This window comes from Dothidotthia symphoricarpi, assembly GCF_010015815.1.
Source record: "Dothidotthia symphoricarpi CBS 119687 unplaced genomic scaffold P153scaffold_17, whole genome shotgun sequence".
In the NCBI taxonomy this organism is placed as follows: domain Eukaryota; kingdom Fungi; phylum Ascomycota; class Dothideomycetes; order Pleosporales; family Dothidotthiaceae; genus Dothidotthia; species Dothidotthia symphoricarpi.
Genome location: NW_022985024.1, coordinates 774,974 through 797,064, shown reverse-complemented (window position 1 = coordinate 797,064; position 22,091 = coordinate 774,974). Strand labels below are relative to the sequence as shown.

Here is a 22,091-nt window from a genome sequence, read left to right as displayed (position 1 = left end):
AAGAGGCGCTGATTCCTTGAAGCGAACAGGCCGTTGTAGCCGGAGAGCTTGCGTTTGATCTTTTGGTTGGCTGTGAGGCTGAGTTCAGCTCGAAGGTTCCTCGCTCGCTTGCTGCGCCCCACGATAGGGTGGCTGAGTGTAGTCATCAGGTCGGATGAGGTCGCGGCAATCGGCAGGTGAGGTGTATAAGAATTGATGTTCTTCCTCGAGTGTTCCATCCCATCAACCATCAACACTAATCCGTCTGACGTCAATCACACCTTCCGCATTCTCCGTTCCCCGCAAACCACCCCTCATCGTATCGACACAAGAACATAGACAACAAACTTCACACATCAGCCCTAAAGATCCACCACACTACCTTCACAATGTCAGGCCCCTACGATCAGTACAACCAGGGATACCAGCAACATCAACAACACCAGCAATATCCTCAGTCGCAAAGCCCATACCCGCAGCAGAGCTACGACCAGGGCGGCTACCAACAGCCCGGTTACCCGCCCCAGCAGCCACCACAGTCGCAGGACTACTACGGCGGGCAGCAAAACTACAACTCCCAGTACGGTCCCCCGGCGCAAGGAGGCTTCCAACATGGTCAAGCACAGCAGTACGGTGGTGACGCTTACCAGCAGCAACATCAAGGGTAGGCTATCACCACGTGTTCATAACTATAAATATCTCTAACACATTGTAGACAATACAACCAACAAGGCAACTACCCTGGCGCACAACCCCATAACCAATTCCCACAGCAAGGCGCCTACGCCCAAGATCAGTACCCACAAGGCCAGCACCAGCAGTACGGCCAGCAGCAATACGGCTCCACAGACCCAAACATGCAAGCCGAGGGTGACCGAGGCCTGATGGGCGCGCTTGCCGGTGGTGCCGCGGGGTCATTTGGCGGTAACAAGATGGGCGGGCATGGCATCCTTGGAGCCATAGCAGGCGCTGTCCTCGGTAGCAAGGCTGAAGACGCGATGAAGAACAAGAACAAGAAGCCCCACCAGGGTGGGTACTATAACTAGGTGGCGAATTAAGCAGTGGGAATGATGGCGTTTTGGTTTCTCGATGCAAAAGCATGGTACTGCTGCGTTGGGTTTATGACTGGGCTGGATGGTATTATTATGACTCAATGACCGAATAGTTCCAATTTCACATATGATCACTCAACTCTCGAGGCTTGTTCAACTTACAGCTAACCGTGTTCTTCCTCCAGCCAATGTTCAAAGCTCTCAAAACAAGCAAAATCTTTCAATCTTACGTATGTCGATCTAGCTAGACGTCGAGTCCCACCGTGCGCAGAAAAGCAAAAATTGCTTGAAGGGGACCTTAGAGTATCTCTCAACTGAACTCCAGGTACTTTGATCAAATCAGGACATCAGTTGCCAGGAAGCGAGAAGATTCAAGACGAAGGAAGAAGGCTCCGAGTAAGTAGGAATGGATGATGAGCTGGTTGGTACATGTGTTTTACACGATCCCGATACATTAATTAACCGGCTCACAAATTCCGTCATCACATACACTCACTCGTATTTCATAGCGCCCTCTTTTACAAGTCTAGAGGCGTGGTGATATGTGCGTATTCGACCTCATCTAATCCACCGCCAGGGTGATAGTATTGATCAATCTAAGTCTTGCTTTTGGCGCGGAGCTGTGTCCCGGTATGAAACAAGCAACATCTTTCCACGGTATATACGCGTAATAGATTTCCAGCCTGCGGAGGTGTCTACGCTGTGTTCGAAGCATTCTAGTCTTGTCTCGCTCTTCCATTACGTTCATACCAACTCGATCCTAGTCTCGTCCTCTTCGGCGACCACGTCACATGGGAACGCGCACTGCATCATCCGTTGCTGTAATCTGTTAGCATGTTGTATGTTGCTTGTGATGATTCGAAAAACTTACTCGAGGGTTTACACTCCCTTCATCCCCGCATGTCTCCCATCTGGCATCCCACACCGAGACGTCACACCATGCATCGCCGTTCCTGTCTTCTGACGACCATTTCCAGGCGGCGTACTCAAATGTGACTTCGTCTTTGCCATCTTCACCCTTTACTATCAGACTTGTGTTGTCCAACAATCCCTCAATCGCGAATACGCTTTTCGGCGATACCTCGGTGTAGCTGTTGAACGCTTCTTTCGGGCGATGCAGCGCGACGTCAACTGTAATATCGTTGGTGTGGTCGTAGATGGTGTTGATTTGGATGTAGTTTTTTTGTGTCTGTGTGAAAGAAGAGCAGAGTTGCTTGTGGAACAGCGTGAAAGTGCACATATTGTTCGTCGAGAACGGAGATTGAGATGGAGCTTTAGAAGGGGGCACAGCATAAGCAGCAGCCAAGGTCGAGAGGTGCAGAATAGACAACATGCTGTACAAGACAGTAGCGAGCGAGGTGCGTGTGATAGACATGATGATATGTGAGGTCGACGGCTTAACTAAGTAATGAAAGAGAACAAATGCAGAACAAATGAACAACACGAGAATGAATGAACACGAGAATGAGATGGTGCTATCAAAGGAGACCTTCTCGCTACACTTATAGGCGTCCCGGGTTCATCTGCACGTAAATGGGAGGCTCACTGTGCCGCCTCTCTACGCGCGGTGTTGTGTTGGACTTTCTATTCCTGCCGGCGATCATTGCGAGGTTCGGCGTTTGCGCATGCGGGGTTGCGGCGTGCTTCAGGTTGAATGAATCCAGGCGGCAACACAGCGGGGCTTTGTACTCAACGGCGCGAACGGAAAGTTTGCAATGCTCGGGATAAAACTTTATGTAGGAGTTAATTTTATGCGAACGACGGGATGGGCGCCGAAGTGTGGAGCTTTCCTGCGGATGCCAAGCGTGCGGTTCGTTTTGTACGCGCCGAAGTGGAGGCAGCAGGTCGCTCTCACCACTCACCATGTTTCCTAAAAATATAGGTGCTTAACGAAATACCCGCTCTACACATGATGTGTGTAGAAACATGCTACAGTTCAGGCTATGAGGCCAAATGTAGCACAGCTTGAAAACCTTTAGAAGTTTCCACAGTCAGCCGCGCGCGCTGCTGCCTAGCCATTGCCTGGTGGCTGCCGCCTTTGGCTCTTGCCTTTCCTGCCATTTTCATCAATCACTAGAGTAGTTTCTCGCCATCTCGTATTGCGGTCGACTGGGACGTCGCATAGCTTGTAATAGCTGTACTCAAGCCCTAGCTCTATCAAACACCTCCATTTACTCACTATTAAATGTCTGCATTCCATATCCGCGACGAGGCGCTCCCAGAGGATGCAGATTTCATACTCGAGGCGTTTGATTCGGCTCTTCCGCACCTAGCGAGCACCGGTAGTGGGATGCAATGGGGTTCAGAGCCACGCTCGACGCAAGAGACCTATGTTAAGCGCACACGGGTGGCAGTGGAGAAGGCTCGATCTGGCACCAACGACAATGATGCTGTTTTCGTAGCCGAAGTGCCCGTTGACGACAGCCTCGACCCTGTGGCCGGGAGAACAAGAAGAGACAAAGCCAATCAGCAAATGCTCCAAGTTGCAGCCGCAATGACCACGGGGTCGTTCCCCTCGTACGTTGCGGAACAGCAAAATTTGGACGCATATGTACGAACGGCTATTGAGCGCGCTGACTATATCTATTTGTCCACCATGGTCAGCGATTTTCGCGCGGGTGCTCTGCGCAAAGGAGCTGGAGCGACATTGGTACAGCGAGTGAGGCAGTACGCTCTAGAAAAAGGAAAGGCGGCGGTCTACTGTGACTGTTGGGCAGGGAACGGGGAAAGACTTGTGGGGTATGTGTTAAATATGCACAAAGTCTTGTTGTCTACTGCGTCTAATGCTTGACAGGTTCTACATATCGCAGGGTTTTGTGCCAGTGGATGATTTTCATGCGAAAAAGGATGATGGTTCCATATGGCATGGTAAACTCTTGCGGATGGACATTGACAAGAATCTTAATATAAAGAACTAGCTAACATGCCACTTTACACACACACGTAGAGATAGTACAGCGCAGACAAACGCTTATGGTATTGCTTGTCATTGCAGAAAACACATAAGACAGCGGTTGAAAACGGCTTGATCAGGTCACGCGTCTTTCTACCCTCTTCCATGTGCGATTGGCAGCAACCTGGATGGGTTGAGACTAATTCCATTCTCATGTTGCGTGACTGTAGATGCGCAGCTTTACAAGAGCCCACTAGGCTATCTTCACTGATGGTGTTCACCGGTTCTCGTCCTAAGGCGCTTGTTTTCAGATCTCTAGCGTTCGTTGGCCTATGAAATTGCGTGTCAGCCTTGCTGCAATCATGCATGGAAGTGGGCTGTGCAAGGCAGTGAGGGTTCAACCTCTGATTTACTGTCTCCATACCTTCTACACTCCTCTCCAGAGCAAGCCAGTTGACATTCGATACCAATTCTTCCCTCATGGGGAGACAACACCCCCATACTCGATTCGCTTCGCGAACATCGCCTTACTCGCCTAAACCACTGAAAGGAACGGAGATCCGCCTGATACAACTGGCACCAGGCCGATTCGACGATCTCATCAACATTCGGCTCCAACGCGGCACGCTCTCCGAGAAGCTCCAATATGAAGCCCTTTCGTATACCTGGGGAACAGAGACTAGCCCGTTCCAAGCACGCGTCAACGGCATGGGCATGTGGATCACCGCAAACCTCGACTGTGCACTTCGTCACCTTCGGTTCGAGACTGGCTATAGGACCTTGTGGGTCGATGCTTTGTGCATAAATCAAAACAATATCAGGGAACGCAATCATCAAGTTCAACTCATGAAGGGAATTTACTCCGGGGCGCGCGAGGTCCTTGTGTGGCTCGGTCTTGTCAGCCTTGGCCATATCTATGTCATCAACGAACGCAGGTTGGGAGGAATCTCTAACTTTTTTTCTCGGTCGATTGGGCAGTTCTCTCCCAAAGATAAAACGGTAGCCATACACACAGCCTCAAGGCCGGGTTTGACATTCTTAGATAGTGATGACTGGCCTCAGGCATTCGATTATATCAAAGACGGCAAAATTCCGGACTCGCTCGCCGGTCGGACGATGATGTTACACAGTCTTGTTGACATGTGCTGTCGGCCATATTTTAAACGAGTTTGGGTTGTCCAGGAACTTGCGATGGCAAAAAACGATCCAATTATGCACTTAGGCAAGAATACCGTGCTCTGGTCTCAGCTGGCCACTTTCGTGGATAAGGTACTTGAGAGTATGGAAGAAGCTTGGATAAACAACTCACAAGGAATGGTGGAGGATTCTGAGAACATAGAGGATGATGTAACAGGCCATCTAGTTCCAAATTCTGGGGATGTGAAGCAGGTATCAAGCGATATGCCGGAGGACTCTGACCAAAACAGCTGGCCATTGAGTACATGGTTCGGCTGTGGGAATTTCGATGGTGCAAGACATGTTCAGCAATTACAAGAGATCAGAAAGCTGTATTTCCAGGGTGACTTGGATTTGGTTTACTGTGTGTGCTTGTCACACCACCTGTGTGCAACTGATCCGCGAGACAAAATATATGGATTTCTAGGTGTAGCCAACACCCCAAGGTTATTCGTAACACCAGATTATTCCAAGACTGTTCAACAAGTTTTTTGCGAGATCACGGCCACCATGATACTTGAAAGCTTTGTTACGGTATACGCACAGTCATTGCATGATTCGTATTTGGGCGACGAGTCATTCTCAAAAAAGCTATCTGACTTACCTTCTTGGGTCCCTGACTGGAGCATAACTATCCAAGATAATGGGGATTCGACGACGTTACATAAGTGGATCTCTTCACCAAAGTTTAACCCGGCGTTTTATAAACTTCTCCATTTCAGATTCTTCAATGAGTATACACCAGTTGCGAGGTTTTGTTGTGACTACAAAACTTTGTATACAACCGGAATGCATATGGGTACCATAGATGTAACTTCCGCATGCTATCTCATGCAAATCCGACGCGACGAATCTGGACGATCCCATTATCTTTCAGCAACTTCATTGCTTCAGTTCTACAACACTGTCGCGAAACTTAAGAGTATAGCGCCAGAACTACTGTTCTCGTTGATGGTAGGAGAGGCAATCCCTTTACAGGAAGTTCAGGAAGCAGCCGACACGCAGCAGTCAAACAACACATACATACACGAAGGCCCTTTCTTACGCGAAGAAGGGTGGTTCAGGCTTCAACCAAGAACAGCATGCTATACCTTGTTCATGACAGAAGATGGTCAAATTGGTGAAGTCTATCATCCAGATCGTATCAACGGCATTCGCTCAGGTGATCAACTCGTCGGTTTGTTTGGCATCAATATGCCTTTCATTCTGCGACCAGGTCCACGGGGCTACGAAATGATCAACATGGCACATCTTCCCCAACTCGAAAAGTTAGGACATGAATTCATGGAGAACGCAACCCCAGAAGCAACATGGAGAGATCTCGAAAAATACGGCATGAAGGAGTACGTCATCGTCTGAAATGCAGGATACTGGAATGCAGAAGATTACACAGTACTAAAGAATATTTCACTCTGTATGTATCGCTTCCATTGAGAGGTCCAAAATGCTGACAATCCAAGGCTCTTCTATAATACACAAACGCAACATGTTTCTCTTCAACGATTGCCAAATCGCCACGCATCTCTCTCTTCAAACGACCCACATCCATCGATCCTCTTATAACACCGTCCGCATCGTATCTCCCTTGTTTCATCCACACAGTGACAGAGATCTCGCTCTTCCTTCTCTAATGGCTGCATCATGCGCTCTTCCAACCACCTCGCCAACTCAGGCTCCACACTACCACACACCCTAGCGATGCGAACCCCATGAACGCCCAAAAACAGCTTCAAAACCGATGAATCGCAGGCATCGAACGTGGATTGCCACACACGGATCTCAACGTACTCAGCGTTCGAGAAAGCGGATGTGGCTTGCTGCATTGTAAAGCGCGGATCGGTGTCGAGTCGAAGTGTGAGTTGCCAACGCTGGATCTTCTCAATGCCGCTTTTACATAAGACTGGGCTTCCAGAAGGTGTGAGATGCGGGAGTGAGGTCAGAAGCGAGGGATGTGCGTGGAAGAAGTGTGATGTGTATAGTAGATCGGTAGCTTCCTCGTGGACCCTCCGACATGTTGATAGAATGGCTGGGTAGAGTGGTTCTTGGCCGCTTGTTGGCACTTTCGTGTCATGAGTCAGGTCTTTCGATTGTAGGGTGTTGGGGCAGAGGAGGGCTTCGTAGACCTGATTCCGTAGTTCGGCTGGTAGACGGAAAAAGATCGAGTCTTCTTGCTTATCCATTGTCCCGTTCGAAGCGTTAGACTGGCGTTGGGTGATAGATGTGATGTCTTCGGTCTTCGCTGGTACTGTAGGGAGTTGCGGTACTTGAGGCTGAACGGTCGGCAAGGGATGTACCCATGTGTTGTTGAAGGATTGGTTATGGATCGGGTGGGTCATGTGGGAATTGAAGTGTGCGGCGTAGTAGAAGGAGGTACCCATAGCTGCTTTGGCTCCCTGTAATCCTTCCGAGGCAGATGGACTTGGGTCGTTTAGGTCTTTGGGCGGCCCTCGTATTAATGGGACCAACTCTGACAAATGCAGGAAGATATAGAGATATACAATGGTACTCCACACCGCTTGATGTTGACGAATTTAAAAGTCGAAACCTAATCGGGTGATGTTGTTCGATATCGGGTAAGCGCGTAGGTTGATAAATGTAAGTATTGCTGATGCTTTTGGGAATATTGCGGATGATGTGAACACACTCCGCGATCTCGCCTGAACTTATATAATGTTCGACAAGAAGGACGTACAGAAATCACGTTGTTCGAGTTGAGCTCAAGGAGCAGCAATCGAATGTCGTCAGTGACCAATAGCAGCGTTGGTCCGATTGGGTCGTCTGATAACGCTCAGATGCATACATGAGGTCGCGCCACATTTCTGGGCGCATCACTCCATCTCTTGTCCCAACATGTCTGAGAAATTTCTCTGTGCACCGCCAACCTTGCCTCTTGTTTTTTGTTCACCGCCAGAACTGATGTCTGGATTAGTCGCGTGTGCCGATGTTGTCGTGGAGACAATTTGAGCTGCGGGGTCGGTCATTGAAGGCATGTCCACTCCAAGTGTCGTTTTGAGTATGGTTACTTACCAACTTCACATCCACCTTGCATCTCAACCATCAAACGCTTTCTCCGTTCACACAGTCCGATGTTGTTCTCTTCGTCTATCAGTTTATCTCATGCAGCTGCGATGCGGTGGTGTGATAATCGCTATTTTCGTCTCCACGCATCAAGCTCGAACAAAGATGGCTCAAACAGGGGCATGAAAGCTTTGCAAGTGTCGCCATATTCCGAGCATGGAGCAATCTCGGATTTGCTGTCTAACTGATGCATCAACAGTGTCACCTTCGGTAAGCCATGCTTCATCAGGAAGAAGTGGGATCATGCAAGAAAGCTCTGGAATGATTCTATTCGTGTTCGAGAAAGATCGATCTTTTTCGTGCTGTTTGTTTTCGTATCGCTGTTGTACAAGCTGGTATATCGTGTAACCATCGCTCATCATCTTGCATTCTTTAACCCAATTAAGCATTGCCCGGGATGCGCCTAAAGTTTCTCCATCTTTCTTTTCATGTGAATTTTCTGTCCGATTTCTGTTCTTCAGTCTCCGCTATCGTGCGCTAGTGATGCGTTGTCTTAAATCTCTACGTCGAGTCGTGTCTCAGCTTATACCACCATACCTGCAACTCCAACGCCCACGACAGCAGCGACACCTCTCAACCAGCCTGGCGGATGTGTAGGTGCTGCACCCATCACAGCCGTCTTCGTCAGCGTCCCCATGCCGATCTCTCCTTTTCCTGGTAGAGGAGCTTGTGTCACGTACTCGTGGTATTTATACGTGATTGTCTTTGGTATCCATGTCCGAGATGTGCCGATTCGAGACTCCACCCACTGAACGCTTACGAAGTCTCTATTGACGCTTGGCGAAGCCGGTGGGGTAGTGGTCGTAGTGATGACAGGAGGCATCGCAGGTGCGATTGGGTTGACCACAGAAGGTACTGCAGGCACAATGGGGTTGACCACAGGAGGTACTGCAGGCACAGTGGGATTGGCAGCAGGAGGAACGACGGGTACGACGGGATTGACAGCGGGAGGAATGGCGGGAGCAACCGGGTTTGCTGAAGGAAGACCAGGCGTAATCGAATTGACCGGAAGAACGGTATTACTAGGCAACTTTGGAGCGGGAATTGCTGGATCCGCAGGAGCTCCAGGCACGGGAACGGTTGTGTCAACAGGGATTGCGGGCACAGGGATGACTGGGTTCGCGGGAACCGCTGGATTCGCAACGACAGGGTGAGCACCATGTGCCGCCCTAATCAAGACCACATCTGGTGCTCGACGCAGCCTGAGAGACGTCAGCATGCGGGAACTATGTCACAATCCGGGATTTCGACTCACTCCAAGCCATCCAACACAAGCAGACCGGGCGTCGGTGTTGGTGTAGGGGAGCTTGGCGTCGGTACTGAGGCAGGACGCGCACTCGTCGTGATCGTTGTCGGTAGTGCATGGCTATTGAAGAGATTGCCCACCGCTAGGGCTGGGAAGAGAAGCGTGACAAGAGTGGGAGTATGCATTTCGTGAAGTAACAGAAGCCGTCACGTTGGTTGTGGTAGGTGCGCTTCAATCTCGCAGCAATTGAGTAGAAAACGCGAGACAAGCCTGTCAGTGGAATATCTGTTCTGAATACCGCGTCACGTTGTGTGAGTGAAAGCGATGCTTCGAGGCAGTGAACGGTCTCGGAGCCGAAAATCTCAATGTCGAATGGTATAGAGAACAGTAAGATTTACGAAAGGGTGACTTAAGGTTACGAGGTACAATGTTCCCAAGACGAAGTCCAAAAAGTGACGCGCTACAAGACCAAGAGCAAGTGAATCGGAAATACGGTATGGAAGTAGAACGTGTAATGGATGACGAGAGAAGACCAAGTTTGCCATGAGATAAGATGGAATCCATGAAAGGGAAGAGCATCTCTACCAAACATACAGAGACAGAGAGGAAGGAATCGAATGTTTGGCTCTGTTTACGACGATGACAAGGAAAGAGCATCTCTCTAAACGCGCGCACCTGAACACATCACGAACACAGCTCTTCTCTCTAAAATGTAAGTGTAAGTTGACGAGTATCCGGGTACCTGGTTCTTTACGATGCAGCACATAACGGTACCGTCTGAGACCTACCTTCGTTCCTCGTCTTTTGGACTTGTGGAGGGTTGGGAGCAATGCTCATTCAATATTTCGTATCTTATCAATCTGCCAGAACGATCTGCAATGGCGATACGAATATGGTCTTGTACTTCCAAGATTCATTCCAGCAGATCTTTCCCGCACGTCAACCAGCATATCTATCTGAGCGCTTCATTATTACTCATGCATTTGATTGCAATCAACCGGCCCTTCCCCTTTCTCTCCTCCAAATACTGATCAGCCCTCTGCATCCTTGTGCCATCTAGCCTCCCAGCAGAACCTGATACCGACAAATGAGGTCACTCGCTGGATAAACAACACTGCCTAACATCGCACATAGTAGACATTGTTTTTCTCTGTACCCCAAGGACTTCCCTGAGCTCTACATATACATGCCTGTAGTTCTTGTAACGCATTCTGCTTTTTCATTACCTTGGTATCGTACGTTATTGACATACTCCTCACATCCCACGTCTCGGTATTTCCACCATCCGCGAGCCAGTCCACATACGCCTTAGGCCCCCCAAAAACGGTGCTTTTTCTCGGTTCCAAGTTCTGGGCACAGTATCGCCGACTACACCGCCGAGTCCTGAGTCTCCTGCTTAGATGAGCAAAAAAGTAACCCCTTCAAGTCGTCTATCCATTCCTTACACACCAACCAAGACACAGCCTGCCGAGCCTATTCCACAAGAGCATTGCGATCGTCAGGACCGCAATCAAGCCTTTCTACACGACCCCTGATACGACGAGGCGTGCGCTAGAAAAGCTTGTGCAATCAATAGCGTCTTGGTAGTCGCACAAGAATAGCATGGGTCTAATGCATACGTGCCGTGTACCTGCCGAATGGTAAGTATTGCTGGCAGGATCAGTAGCCAATCAAAGTACTCAGGAGCATAGAGACCATCGTAGTTTTTAGTCACTGCGGCGCAGTGTAGATTGAGCAATTTTCAACTGTATGTCCAAGCGTGAAATACCTAGACAACGAAGAGCTTGCTTGATATGACGTGATGCAATCAATGTAGGTACCTAGTATACACCCAGACAGATAGAAAAACACGACCAAGCCAGTCAACCAGCGATCAATCAGGAGTAAACAGACCCGCGCAAGATAATTCCTTCCGCACAGATACTCCCACCCCCCATGTCCAGCCAAAGCAGATCATCTCACCCAACAACCGACGATCCCAATCCACCACTTCGGTAGATCTCACTATTACACACACGCGACGCCGGTACTTTGCCTGTCACATACGTCCACATCGAAAGATCGCCTGCATGACAGCCACCGAGCGACCGGCCCCTCGCGATTCATTATCTCCGAATGTGTCAGCCACCGCCGGGGTGTGGGAAGTAGACATCACCTGACTTTCTGGAAATGGGACGACAGTGCTACCTACACCGACTCATCTCTTCTTACCAGGGCAAGTATGCCACCATCGCTTTCTCCGCAGCACGAACAGAGCGGTTGCCCGGTAGTTTACGTTTACGTTTACACACGACGGGCTCGCTTGGAAGGAAATGACGCACGCGCGCACGCACACTAGCTGCCTTGTTCGTGAAATTCTGCCTCCTCCTACCTACTACTCCTGCGCAAGACATTATTATGCCACATTATGCCATGTTATGCTCTCTATGCGGCGACAAGTCCGTTAAACTCAAAGTCCCCTCACCATACATAGTAGGTAGTATCGTCGTGTCACCAGCCGCCATCGCGCAAGGCAAGCGCCCGTAACCGTGTCCAGTCCGGGGCTGTGCACGGCTAAAAGGAAAAAGATTACGAGCGAGCTACACTCACACGATGCTACTCTATCCCGTACAGCACTAAAATACTCATCCGTCGTATTTGTCTGGTTGCTTATGTTTCCATCTATGGACGCACGTGTACGGAGCCTTGTTTCCTGACTCGGTCTGCCTAGCCTTGTGTACTAAGAAAAATACCGGAGCTGAGGCTGGGGCTGAGGCTGAGGATGGGGCAAGCGAGAAAATCTAACGCGGAGCTGAGGGGAGAGCTGAGGGCTGAGGGCTGGGACGTTGTGATGACCGACGCGCACAACGGCCGCGTGGCATCGAAGCGTGGCGGGAATCACGAGATGTGGTGCCCAGAACTGGGAATTTCGACGCGTCGGACCAAGCCGGAGGGGGCTTTAGTCCAGAAGCTCGATACGAGGTAGGATTATGCAGGATAATCCCGAGAGTGCGCCGCGGGGAGTAGGTGGAGATAGGGAGTGGGGAACCAAAACAACAATGACAACAAAGAAGGAGAAGAACAAAGAACGAAATGACCAAAATCTTGTTTTTAAACTTTGTATTTGTGTAGTGTAGTTTTGTCTAACCGCGACGCTGGTCGTGAGATAGTTCTAGCAGGTAGGTAGAGTAAAAGTGTTCGTATGTAGGATAAGGTAGTAGGGACAGCGTGGGAGAAGATGTAACAAAAAGAGCGCAGGCGGCCGTAGCAGGCAGAGCAAGTGATCCAAACAGCAGCAGCAAGACAGCAGACAGACAGACAGATGGTATCAACCCATCTCAGACCCGAAACACAAACCCAGCCCAGCGGGTGGAAAAAACAACAACAACATCCTCCTCTTTCCTCTCCAACCTCATGATAAGGGGCTCCAAAAGCCCCAACCCCAAGAAACTAAAAGCGCGTATGCGGAGTGTGCAAAAAACTGCTGGATATCGAAGAAGAACGAAAAAGACAATAGCGCTAGCGGTGTACAGCAAAAAAGGTATATACAAAAAAGGGTGTAAAAAAGGTAGACACTTCGTAGAAGTGCGAAAGAGTGACCAGCAAGAAAGAGAAAAAAACAGGTCCAGCAGTGGCGCGCGTCCGGATTGGCGTGGTCCCGGGCGGGAAGGTAAATGGCAAGTGTCTTGAGTCGGTGCGCTGGGGTGCCTGAAAAATGTCGCAAATGAGTGTGATGCTAAGATCTATCCGAAAAACAAAACGCCGTCGCCTAATTTCATGCGCTCGTAAAGCCCGACTCGAACGTTGTTTTGGTATCGTGAGTCTAGGGTATGGGGGGTGTATGTTCGCGACAGAGAGGGAGAAAATGTGTGTGTGTGGAATGGGACCATGTAGTATGGCATGTTTGGTGAATTCATTAAGCTAGCGACCAACTGAACAACGCGACCAGTAATGGGCCGATTATCGAGATTGTCGGTACGCTGAAGGGGCTTGCGGCGTTGTAGACGGTCTGATCAACCGCCTTGTTGCCCGAGTCCGTCGAGAAGAAGTACGTCTTGGCTCCGTCTGTGCCGGTAGACGCATCGGGGGCGGATGTTTGCGCGGGAATCTGGCAGACCTTGGAAGCGTCGAACTTGGGGCACCGTTTCTTGTAGTCGTCTTGCGATCGTTCGGTGTCGGTCGAGTTGAAGTAGGCTTTGACGTAGGAGACGGTCATGACGGCGTCGCTTTCGGGGGGACCGGCAGACCACTTGGGGTCGCCATTGCTCCAGTGGTTGAAGAACATGCCGCCGCCCTCGTTGGGAATGTTCTCGGTCATTTCGTGCAGGTACTCGCCGTCGACGTAGAAGGCTACACGGTCTGCGGTCCAGTCAAAGCGGTACTCGTGGAACTTGCCGTCAGGGCGGAAGGGCAAAGGTTGGACCTCGAATCCAGGTGTGCCGGAAGCGTCGTAGCCGTGGACAACGGACTCGGGGGTTTGCAGTACAAGGTTGACGGAGCCTCCGGATGAGTTGAACTGTGTCGATAGGAACTCCATGTCGATTTCTTGCGAGTTGTTGTGGTACTGCAGGTTGTTAGCCATATTCATCAAGATGCACGTGGTGTTTGCATACGAAAAAGAATGCGCCGCAGGTTCCAGACGCATTCGACATCTTCATGCCCACACGGAAGCTCCCAAGCAGCGCGTCGTCCCTGACCGATACCACTTCTGCCCCTTGCACGTAGCCGCCCGTCGTGTTGCTCGACACCCACAACTCCAGACCAGCATCGCCTCCATGTTTCGAGTTCCCCGACCAGGCATTGTCGTCCTTGAGTGGGTTGATGACGATGTTGTCGAGTTCAAACTTCTTGCCAAAGGGCCCCCGTGAACTCTCAGTCGAGACGTTGTACACCTGCGGCCGCCATCCATACTGTGTCAAATTCTTCGTGTCCGTGTGCAGGAAATCATTTTCTAATAGTTCTGTGAAGACGGCATGTTCTGCGTCTGTTGTGCTGTTGAGCGAATAGCCGCATTCGCAGGCGGCGTTGGCTACAAGACACGGCTGGTCAGTTCACGTTCGCGACAACAGCAAGAAGCGCCATCCCAGCACGGAGCTGAAACAGCGACAGGTACGCACCGAAACGCGAAACGGCGAATAGCAGCCAGGGCAGCGCGCCCAAGGTATTACGGAACATTATTCTGGCTGGTTTGCTGTAGAGAGCGACTATGGGTGAGGTTTAGCGAATGTGTAAAAAGACCAACAGCAAGTCCAAGAGAGGCGGGAATCAACAGTAACAAGTATGCCCGGCGCAGGGCAGCAATTAGAAGAAGCCACTCGCGAGTGGTCAGAGCGCTGCCGTCTTTCCCAAAGGGCGATTCGTCAGGACGCGCCGAAATAAAGACACGAGCTTTAGTGGGGAGCCTAGCAGCTCTTGGAATTGCACCGGTGCTGAATCGGGTCACCTGTCAACATCCGGGATCCAGCAGCAGCGTGGGAACGCCCTCAAGCCACCGCCTCGCTCTTATCAACCTGGGAACGCGCAAAACGCAGCGCAGCACATGCAAGAGCGCCCCCCCACATTAGCGCGCTCGGGAGCCGCGACGCTGCACCTGGTGGAAGCTGTCCTGCACCGCCAATTCGATCGACTCTAATACCCCCAATGCCCGTTCAGCACCCCTCACGCTCGTACCCGTTAGGTTCAGGCGCGGAATGCACAGAGAGTGGTGGTGACCGCCTCTCACAATGACGATCCGCACGACCTCTGACCTGCTTGATTGGCTCTGGGGCCAGGGCAGCTGTCAAGGAACCCCCTTGGCTGTCAAATTGGGGGGCACGAGGGCAACGGCAAGCACAGTTGTTTTCTGGGGAAAAAGGGCAGGAAAGCAATCTCGAGCGAAATTTTGCGCCTTGCAAACTTCGAAACACACAGCATCTCCTCCATCATGCAAGACTGCGCACGCCCTGCAACCACAGATATGACACCAAAAACGCCTCTGCCGCGCACCGCCAGCATGCAACGGCTGTTGGTGTAAGGGTTGCACAACCTACGCGTGCTCAGGGGTGACGACAGAGACTTTTTGAAATTGTCCTCGAAAGTGAAGCGAATCAGAAGGCCGGCAGGGACTGCGCTAGTGATGGCATGGCTCGGCAACTTCTCGCTCCAGAGCAGGAATGTATCACGATCACCATGGCAGCTGGGCGTGAAGAATAATCATGTGCGTCGACTACTCATGTCCGTGACCTCGTGCACAATGCGCGCAGACCAGAAAATCAAACAGAGTTATAAAGGGCCGTTCAGTCGGCCACTACCAACCTCCAGCGTCGCATCGCGTCGTCTAGAGAACGGTTCAGACGTGTATATTGAGCCAGATAGAATATGCTACCAGAGGTCAGAGCCTACAGCCCGTGCTGTATTTCCAAGCACAATCCAAGCAGCGCCAATCCCTACGCAGAAATGCTGCAGAACAAAGTAGCCTACGCCGAATAAGAACAGCGTCTTGATCTCATTACCATAGCATAGCCAAGAGTGACCCAACGCCGGGGCAATCAGTGAACATGGATCGATCAAACGCATCGTGGGGGTATCATCACAAGAATCCAGACTCGGAGAGAAGTCTACCCATCAACTCATTAGCAATCCCACTGGCTTGAGGATAGAGGTGGTGTACCTTGCAATCTTCTCGTCTTCGCGCTCGCGCGGCTCAATTGTCAGACTCATCTCGTACATTTCGTGCACATCGCCAGCCGATTGCATATTGCTGAGAATGTACACTTGCAATTCCGGCACGGGCTGCAGTGGGTACGGCACGTTCTGGTACTGCTGAATGTCGCGGATCACTTCAGCCGTCTTTGCCCGCTTGGCGAAATTGATAAGATTTGTCCTTTTCACAAGGGACGGGATGCCGTCCTCGATAAAGGTAAGGTCGGTGAGATAGACACCTGGGTTTGTCAGCAACAAGACGCACCGTTTGCTATTTATACGCACCAAAGAAGGGAATGCATGGCGGATTCGCTCTGTGCAGTGTATCTCGGTATTCCGCAAAGTTCCTGGTGCTACCCATAAGTTTGCGCATGCTCTCTAAAACACCCATTGACCGTTGGTTGACAGCAGTCCATGTTCTGTTCAAACGGTGGATAGGTGCTGTCCCCAGCGCAGAGATGATAGATGTGAGTGTCGAGAAGTTGTTCAATTGACGGCATTTCTACAGCGCATTAGTCACATGAGCAGCGAGTGTGAGTAGGATTGGCTTACATCAGCAACGTTGACAAAATGCTTGATGACAATCACTCTTCGCTTGACATCCTGTTGAGTTAGAATCATCTGTGCCACCCAGTTTGTCAACTGATTAGAATGAAGAATCAAAGCCTTCAGGTTAGAAGCAGGATCCGGCTCGCCAGGAATGAGTTTCTTCTGCCATGTCTTGTTGAGACACTCTGTCGGTCGAATCTTGCCGTACAGTCTGGATTCGATGATGGTAAGCTGGCGCGCGAACTCAGTCGCGTCGATATCCAAGAATTTGAGTTTCTTCATATGCTTTGGAAGAATCGGCTGAGGTGTCGAGGCGCTCAGAGTAAGAACCAGACGTTTCGTTGGCATATCTGGACCACGCGATCGTTGCTCGACAGAGGTCATGAGAGGAGCCGCACCAGGTGTGCTTGTAGTTGCGACGTGATCCTTGGCAAAGTTGTACACTCTTTGAATGAGTATCCTGGCTTCCTCGTCATTACCCTCCATCCAATAGTTGTCGAACCAACTCTTCAAAATATTGACGACGCGGAACCGGATAGGCTTTTGCTTCTTGTCCACCCAAGTCTGGTAGTCTTCTTTTGCAAGGCCATGAGGAGGCTGAATGCTCCATCTCTTGACCAGCATCTCAAAGAGTTCAGGCGCCGTAGTGAAAGACCGATATGTGAGGAGGAAAGTGTTGTTGAATGCTGGATCTAGGCGATCGTGACGAGTGAGTTGCTCCACGAGTCCTGCGAGGGTACCACCCCGTAGTTGAGGTGGGTCGGCCTTGTGGTCGTAGGAGATTTCGCCTTCATGATCGAGCTTCAGGTACTCGGGAGTCTCTTCTACAGCTGTTTGTGGTATCACTGGAACCTCGCCAAAGAAATCCTTGATCTTCTTGTTGCTGTTCGCAGATCGAATTGGCTCCACCACGTCCAAAGCGGTGCCTTCACTATACGTGTGAGCTTGTGGTAGGTCCTTGAGTAGTGGTCTAAGGGTTCCAGATGGTCCTCGAGCATGAGAGTTTGGCAGTTCAGTGTCTGTGTTTCTCCGAGGGTCGGTACGTGGAATGATGGAGTCTGTTCGCGAACTGATGTCTGCCATAGGTACCGCATCCGACAAGTACTGTAGATGCCCGTATTGACTCGAGATGTTCCCTTCCAGATCTCGCAGGACGGCTCGTACGGCGTTGATTCGATCTTCCAGAGAGTCTCCGCGTAGTTCTGCCCACTCATCCCCTAAAGGTGCTGCTACTCCTTGGCATGCAATCACAAGCTCGGAAGCCAGATCGTATGTCTTCTGTTTCTGGACGCTGAACTCAATCAGCTGTAGCCCTTGAGACGGCGAGTTGATCGAATTGAGATTGATCGATTCGATTGTGGACGTCCAAGGTCGGCAAACTTCGAGTAGCTTCATTGCCGTGGTACATATGTGATCACCGATTGCTTGATGCCTCTGGTGAGTGACGACCTTGTCTCTGACGACCAGTTGCTCGTCTAATCGTCGAACGGCTGTTACGATGAGTCTTTTGATGTCTTCTAATCGCTCTAGAATACGAGAATCTAGCTTCACAGTGGGTTCGATAGATGGTTCAAAGTCTTCCTGGTCTATGAAGGACATGGATGTCGAAGTATCCCGTGTATCTGACCCGTTATTGTGCCAGTTCCCACCAATGTTGCTGCCAAACACGAAGCCGGGCACGAGGCGAGGAATTTCTTCTCCGCGCTGTTGGCGCGCGACTTCGACGAAGCCATATACTCCGTTCAAAACTCCATCCGCTTCTTTGAGACACTTTGAATATGAGTCTGGAGGAGGGAAGTCAGAGGCCGCGATATGTGAAGATAGAACCAGCTTGGAGAATCTCGACATGGTTTCTCGAAAATGGGGATATAGGGCCTTGTTGGTAGAGATGATAGAAGGGTTGCCAGAGTGGTTATCTGTTGTTCCTGAACCTGCAGCAAGCAACAATCGTAGGTGGTCAGAGATGTCTTCAGCCCTCGAGACGAATTCAGAGCGGTCGCTGTTGTTTATGGCCTGTCGGTAGCGCTCGATCGCTCGGCGCATATCGTCTACCATCCTATTCCAGGTTAGAGGTACGGGATTCATGTCGTCGTAGAAACGTCGTGACTGGGCAGAGGTCGGTGGTGGGCCGCTGAGAGCGTTGTTCGCGAACGAGGTAGCTGTAGTACCATTGGGAGGCATTGCAGCACCCGAAAAGCTCGTGCCGTTCGCGTCGTAGGACCTCGCAGCAAGACCCGTGTTCATAGACTCCATTGACGTCGCTGGTGATACACCGTCGGACAGGCGTTTTCTGCCATACTGCAATTTTCAAGTCAGCACAGTTCCGTCTGGCGGTGACGGCGTACTTACCTTGGAGCCGTATGAGCCCTTGACCCCGTATCCCTCAAAGTCCGAAGCCGACGTTTCATCGTCGGTGTCTTCGGCGTTGTATCTGGAGCCTAGCAGGTCGGCGGGCGGCCGTGACGATTCTGGGATGAAGACGTTCACGCGGTCCCGTGGGCCGTTTTCGTTCGCAGAGGGCGACTCCAGCGGCAGTTCCATGGTGCTTACGCCTGTCAGAGTGTTGAAGTAGAAGAGCCTCCCGTCCGGCGTGGCCTGGGGTATCCAGAAAGCCGCCTCTTCCTCCTTGCTGTTCTCGTTGCGCTCCATGGGCAGGATGGTGTCGTTTCCGCTCAATGACTCCGTGTCCGAGTTGGTGTAGTCGGTTCCGCCCACCGAATGCGCGTCGTGTTCGTCGTCGCCCAGGCCTCCATTGCGGTCATTCTCCACGTCGTCGCTCGGGCGCTGCACCACGGCGCAGTAGTTGCTCGGGAACCAGCCACGGACGCCATTGATCACTCCGTCCCACCAGCCGCTCTCCAGCTGCGTAATGACCTGGATTATCTCGCCTTGGCGGAAGCTCAAACTGGTGCGATCGTCGGCATCGTAGTCGTAGAGCGCTTTCACATACATGCCGCCTGGCGACACGGTGCCGTTGAAGCCGTTCATGGTGGAAGGTGCGAGCCTCTGGTAGCGGCGGGGATCCAAGGCAGACGCGGCCCCTCAAGTCTGCACGCGCACTTCTTCTGTGCGTGCTGCAGCCGGAAGACGGAGACGGGTGCGATCCAGCAGTGGGCTGTCGAGTCTCACGATATGCCCGACCGACTCCAGAAGTTCAGACGTTTCGCGTATTATGGCTGGGGTGGATGGAGGGGATGCAATTGGGCTAAAGGCGCACCGGCTTGCGAATCAGAACCCTCACATTCGCGCCTTGGAGAACGACGCAGCGAATAGGATCTCCGCAACGGGCTCTCTGGTATAGCTACAGACGAAAACGAGAGGGCTTGTGGTGAGAAGAAACTGCAACACCAGGGCGGGTCGCTGAGGCGTCGTGTAGTGTGGACACCCTACCCTGGCTCTGCTCATGTAACCTTGGAAGCTAAGCACGTGAGTTGCAGCATGCAATAGCCAACGATGAATCGTACAAAGACCAGGTCCGTCGTGCAGAAATTAGGGTAAATGTTGCTTGGACTGCCCATTACGCACGCACGCTCTGATTTGCACGTCTGCAATTACACGATCAAATCATATGCATATCGCGCAATCTATCAGACGGCAGGCGCCCCGTGCTGAGGCCGTTTTAGTGACCCTGTCCAGGACCACTGGCACCTAACTTGGGCGAAAATCTGCCTCTGTTGTGCTGTTTCCCCTCAACCCAGCTTACAGATAGACGGGCCGTTATTGTGAAGAAAAGCCCTGGTTGTGTTGATGCAGCGGGTCGTGGTGGGGGATTGCACGGTTCATGCACAGGCATACGAAGAGGACGGGGGACGTGAGGCATTCAGGTGCCAATCTAGAACATTGCTCGACTCGCTCATCTCGTTGATCTTGAGACCTTGAAACAGGGCCCTGGAATATATCAAGCATACCTTCCTGAATGGTGGTGAAGCCGAACCGTGATTGTCGAGGACATGTACAATTGTCTGTATGTCATGCATGTTGCTCGTACGACGACAACAATCCTCGACTCTCAGTGTTACGCGTGCTGCGCCTGTCACCGCTCTTGTCTCAGTCCTCGAAGAAGGTTTAACGAATGCTCGCAGCAAGTATCAAGGGTCTGGGGCTTCGTGATTGTTCTTTGATTGGCGCATGCTGTCTTGAAGTGAGTCTGACGTTATAACTGTTCATGTTCAATCGCACACACACAAGTCGTTCACTTTTGTCAGGAAATGAGACTTTCCAGCCAGGTGAGCTTCCAGTGCACGATTCGACAGCAGACAAGAAGCTTTCATCAGAAAAGGCCCGATGGAAGCTCGGAGAGAAAGCTGAAGACGTTAATGACTAGTGGCATTCATGACTTGAAGATGCATGGATTGTGTCGCGTGGAAGCGGGCACATTCATTCTGCGACGCTGGTGTGCTGGGGTCGGAATAGGTTCCCGACTCAACAGCAACTGAATCGTCAAGAGAAACCACGCCGCTGATGGACAACACGCGTTTTTCCGTGACAAGGCACTCGAGTCAATATCGAAAAAGAGAACGCAGAAAAGCTGTATGTTGTGTCTGAGGATGTTAATGCAGCACTGGTCCAAATGTCATCACTGTTACATGGAGGAGTCGAAACAAGTAAAGGTTCAGCAAATGCAACGTCTACCGACGGGATCATGAAATTATGTGGACATGATCCGAGCCTTCGGCGAACGGCAACATCCCGTGGTGTCTTAAGAAGAAAGCCTCCAATTCGTTATGAAACCACGAGTTAGAAGGCGGCTCTTTCCTTCCAGAGCATTGCAGAAAGCGCTCTAGCGCGGGGGTCTCTGGAAGAACTGCCCCTCCCGACGATAAGCAAGAGGGGGAGGGGCTTGAGGATGGGTTGTTGAACACCTCGAGGTGTCTCATGAAGAAGACGGTGAGGGGCGACGAGTTGTCAAATTACCGACACCGTGCCTGGAACAGTGTTTAGCTCTTACATGGACTGCGGGCCACGCCATGCGTCCGGACCAAACAGAGACTGGCGGGGCATCTGGCGGGCTGTCTGATTTGAAGCGGGTAACGGTGAGGGTTTTCTTCGCCGAGGTGAGAAGCTCTCGACTTTGCGATCCAACTGCCTGGACTTTGTGCAATGTCCAGAGCACCCAGAGAAGTACCCCACTCGTGAAGCTGTGTAGGTAAGGTGCAGGCAGCTTCTGCATGTGTCTGGCAGTCTACTGCACATGTGGACCCGGTACTCAGCAGTCGCGAAGTGGGTCGCGGGGGACGGGATGCTAGCCCGAGGGTATGGATGGGCTTCCAGGAACGAGTAAATGCGGCCGGCGATCGCGTCGTCTCGAGATTGCTTGTAAACGCAGCGCCCGTTGGTGAAAGTTAGAGGGTGTTGTTTGCGTCATTGTACTTGTTTTTAACGAACGAAGCGGCCCCTTTTCATTTGAAAGGTCGTCATCAATTATTGATACAGGCCATGGCGAAATCAAACAGGTCTT

The 22,091-nt window shown here is 51.3% G+C and overlaps 9 protein-coding genes across 9 annotated transcripts; 3 read left to right on the top strand and 6 right to left on the bottom strand.

Annotated features, from left to right (window-relative positions):
• Positions 1 to 77: 77 nt before the first annotated feature.
• Positions 78 to 1,157, top strand: P153DRAFT_369284 (uncharacterized protein; the record flags this gene model as incomplete). Its single annotated transcript, XM_033668726.1, has 2 exons — positions 78 to 643; positions 695 to 1,157. Coding segments are annotated over exons 1-2 (602 nt in total), but the record flags the coding sequence as incomplete, so codon positions are not given.
• Positions 1,158 to 1,775: 618 nt separating this feature from the next.
• P153DRAFT_388620 (uncharacterized protein) lies at positions 1,776 to 2,406 on the bottom strand (the record flags this gene model as incomplete). Its single annotated transcript, XM_033670765.1, has 2 exons — positions 1,776 to 1,850; positions 1,903 to 2,406. 2 exons carry the CDS (start codon positions 2,404 to 2,406, stop codon positions 1,776 to 1,778), a joined length of 579 nt encoding a protein of 192 aa, XP_033520978.1.
• Positions 2,407 to 3,064: 658 nt separating this feature from the next.
• P153DRAFT_369282 (uncharacterized protein) lies at positions 3,065 to 4,139 on the top strand. The gene is made up of 2 exons (XM_033668725.1): positions 3,065 to 3,770; positions 3,826 to 4,139. Exons 1-2 carry the CDS (start codon positions 3,217 to 3,219, stop codon positions 3,947 to 3,949), a joined length of 678 nt encoding a protein of 225 aa, XP_033520977.1. The 5' UTR covers positions 3,065 to 3,216; the 3' UTR covers positions 3,950 to 4,139.
• An 882-nt stretch (positions 4,140 to 5,021) lies between these two features.
• Positions 5,022 to 6,650, top strand: P153DRAFT_369281 (uncharacterized protein). The gene is made up of 2 exons (XM_033668724.1): positions 5,022 to 6,514; positions 6,561 to 6,650. Exon 1 carries the CDS (start codon positions 5,116 to 5,118, stop codon positions 6,457 to 6,459), a length of 1,344 nt encoding a protein of 447 aa, XP_033520976.1. The 5' UTR covers positions 5,022 to 5,115; the 3' UTR covers positions 6,460 to 6,514; positions 6,561 to 6,650.
• On the bottom strand, positions 6,597 to 7,280 carry P153DRAFT_297675 (uncharacterized protein; the record flags this gene model as incomplete). The annotated part of the gene is made up of 1 exon (XM_033664169.1): positions 6,597 to 7,280. One exon carries the CDS (start codon positions 7,278 to 7,280, stop codon positions 6,597 to 6,599), a length of 684 nt encoding a protein of 227 aa, XP_033520975.1.
• Positions 7,281 to 8,502: 1,222 nt separating this feature from the next.
• P153DRAFT_80531 (uncharacterized protein) lies at positions 8,503 to 9,591 on the bottom strand. The gene has a single exon (XM_033673416.1). The coding sequence runs from the start codon at positions 9,395 to 9,397 to the stop codon at positions 8,702 to 8,704; it is 696 nt and encodes a 231-aa protein (XP_033520974.1). The 5' UTR covers positions 9,398 to 9,591; the 3' UTR covers positions 8,503 to 8,701.
• Positions 9,592 to 13,319: 3,728 nt separating this feature from the next.
• On the bottom strand, positions 13,320 to 14,578 carry P153DRAFT_388615 (glycoside hydrolase family 16 protein; the record flags this gene model as incomplete). The annotated part of the gene is made up of 3 exons (XM_033670764.1): positions 13,320 to 13,967; positions 14,017 to 14,432; positions 14,521 to 14,578. The coding sequence occupies 3 exons, from the start codon at positions 14,576 to 14,578 to the stop codon at positions 13,320 to 13,322; spliced, it is 1,122 nt and encodes a 373-aa protein (XP_033520973.1).
• Positions 14,579 to 15,587: 1,009 nt separating this feature from the next.
• P153DRAFT_369276 (uncharacterized protein) lies at positions 15,588 to 16,067 on the bottom strand. Its single transcript, XM_033668723.1, has one exon. It carries the CDS (start codon positions 15,956 to 15,958, stop codon positions 15,764 to 15,766), a length of 195 nt encoding a protein of 64 aa, XP_033520972.1. The 5' UTR covers positions 15,959 to 16,067; the 3' UTR covers positions 15,588 to 15,763.
• On the bottom strand, positions 15,682 to 19,998 carry P153DRAFT_369274 (ras GEF). Its single transcript, XM_033668722.1, has 5 exons — positions 18,983 to 19,998; positions 16,637 to 18,931; positions 16,370 to 16,586; positions 16,053 to 16,323; positions 15,682 to 15,999 (listed from the first exon to the last, which is right to left on the bottom strand). The coding sequence occupies exons 1-5, from the start codon at positions 19,619 to 19,621 to the stop codon at positions 15,972 to 15,974; spliced, it is 3,450 nt and encodes a 1,149-aa protein (XP_033520971.1). The 5' UTR covers positions 19,622 to 19,998; the 3' UTR covers positions 15,682 to 15,971.
• Positions 19,999 to 22,091: the final 2,093 nt, after the last annotated feature.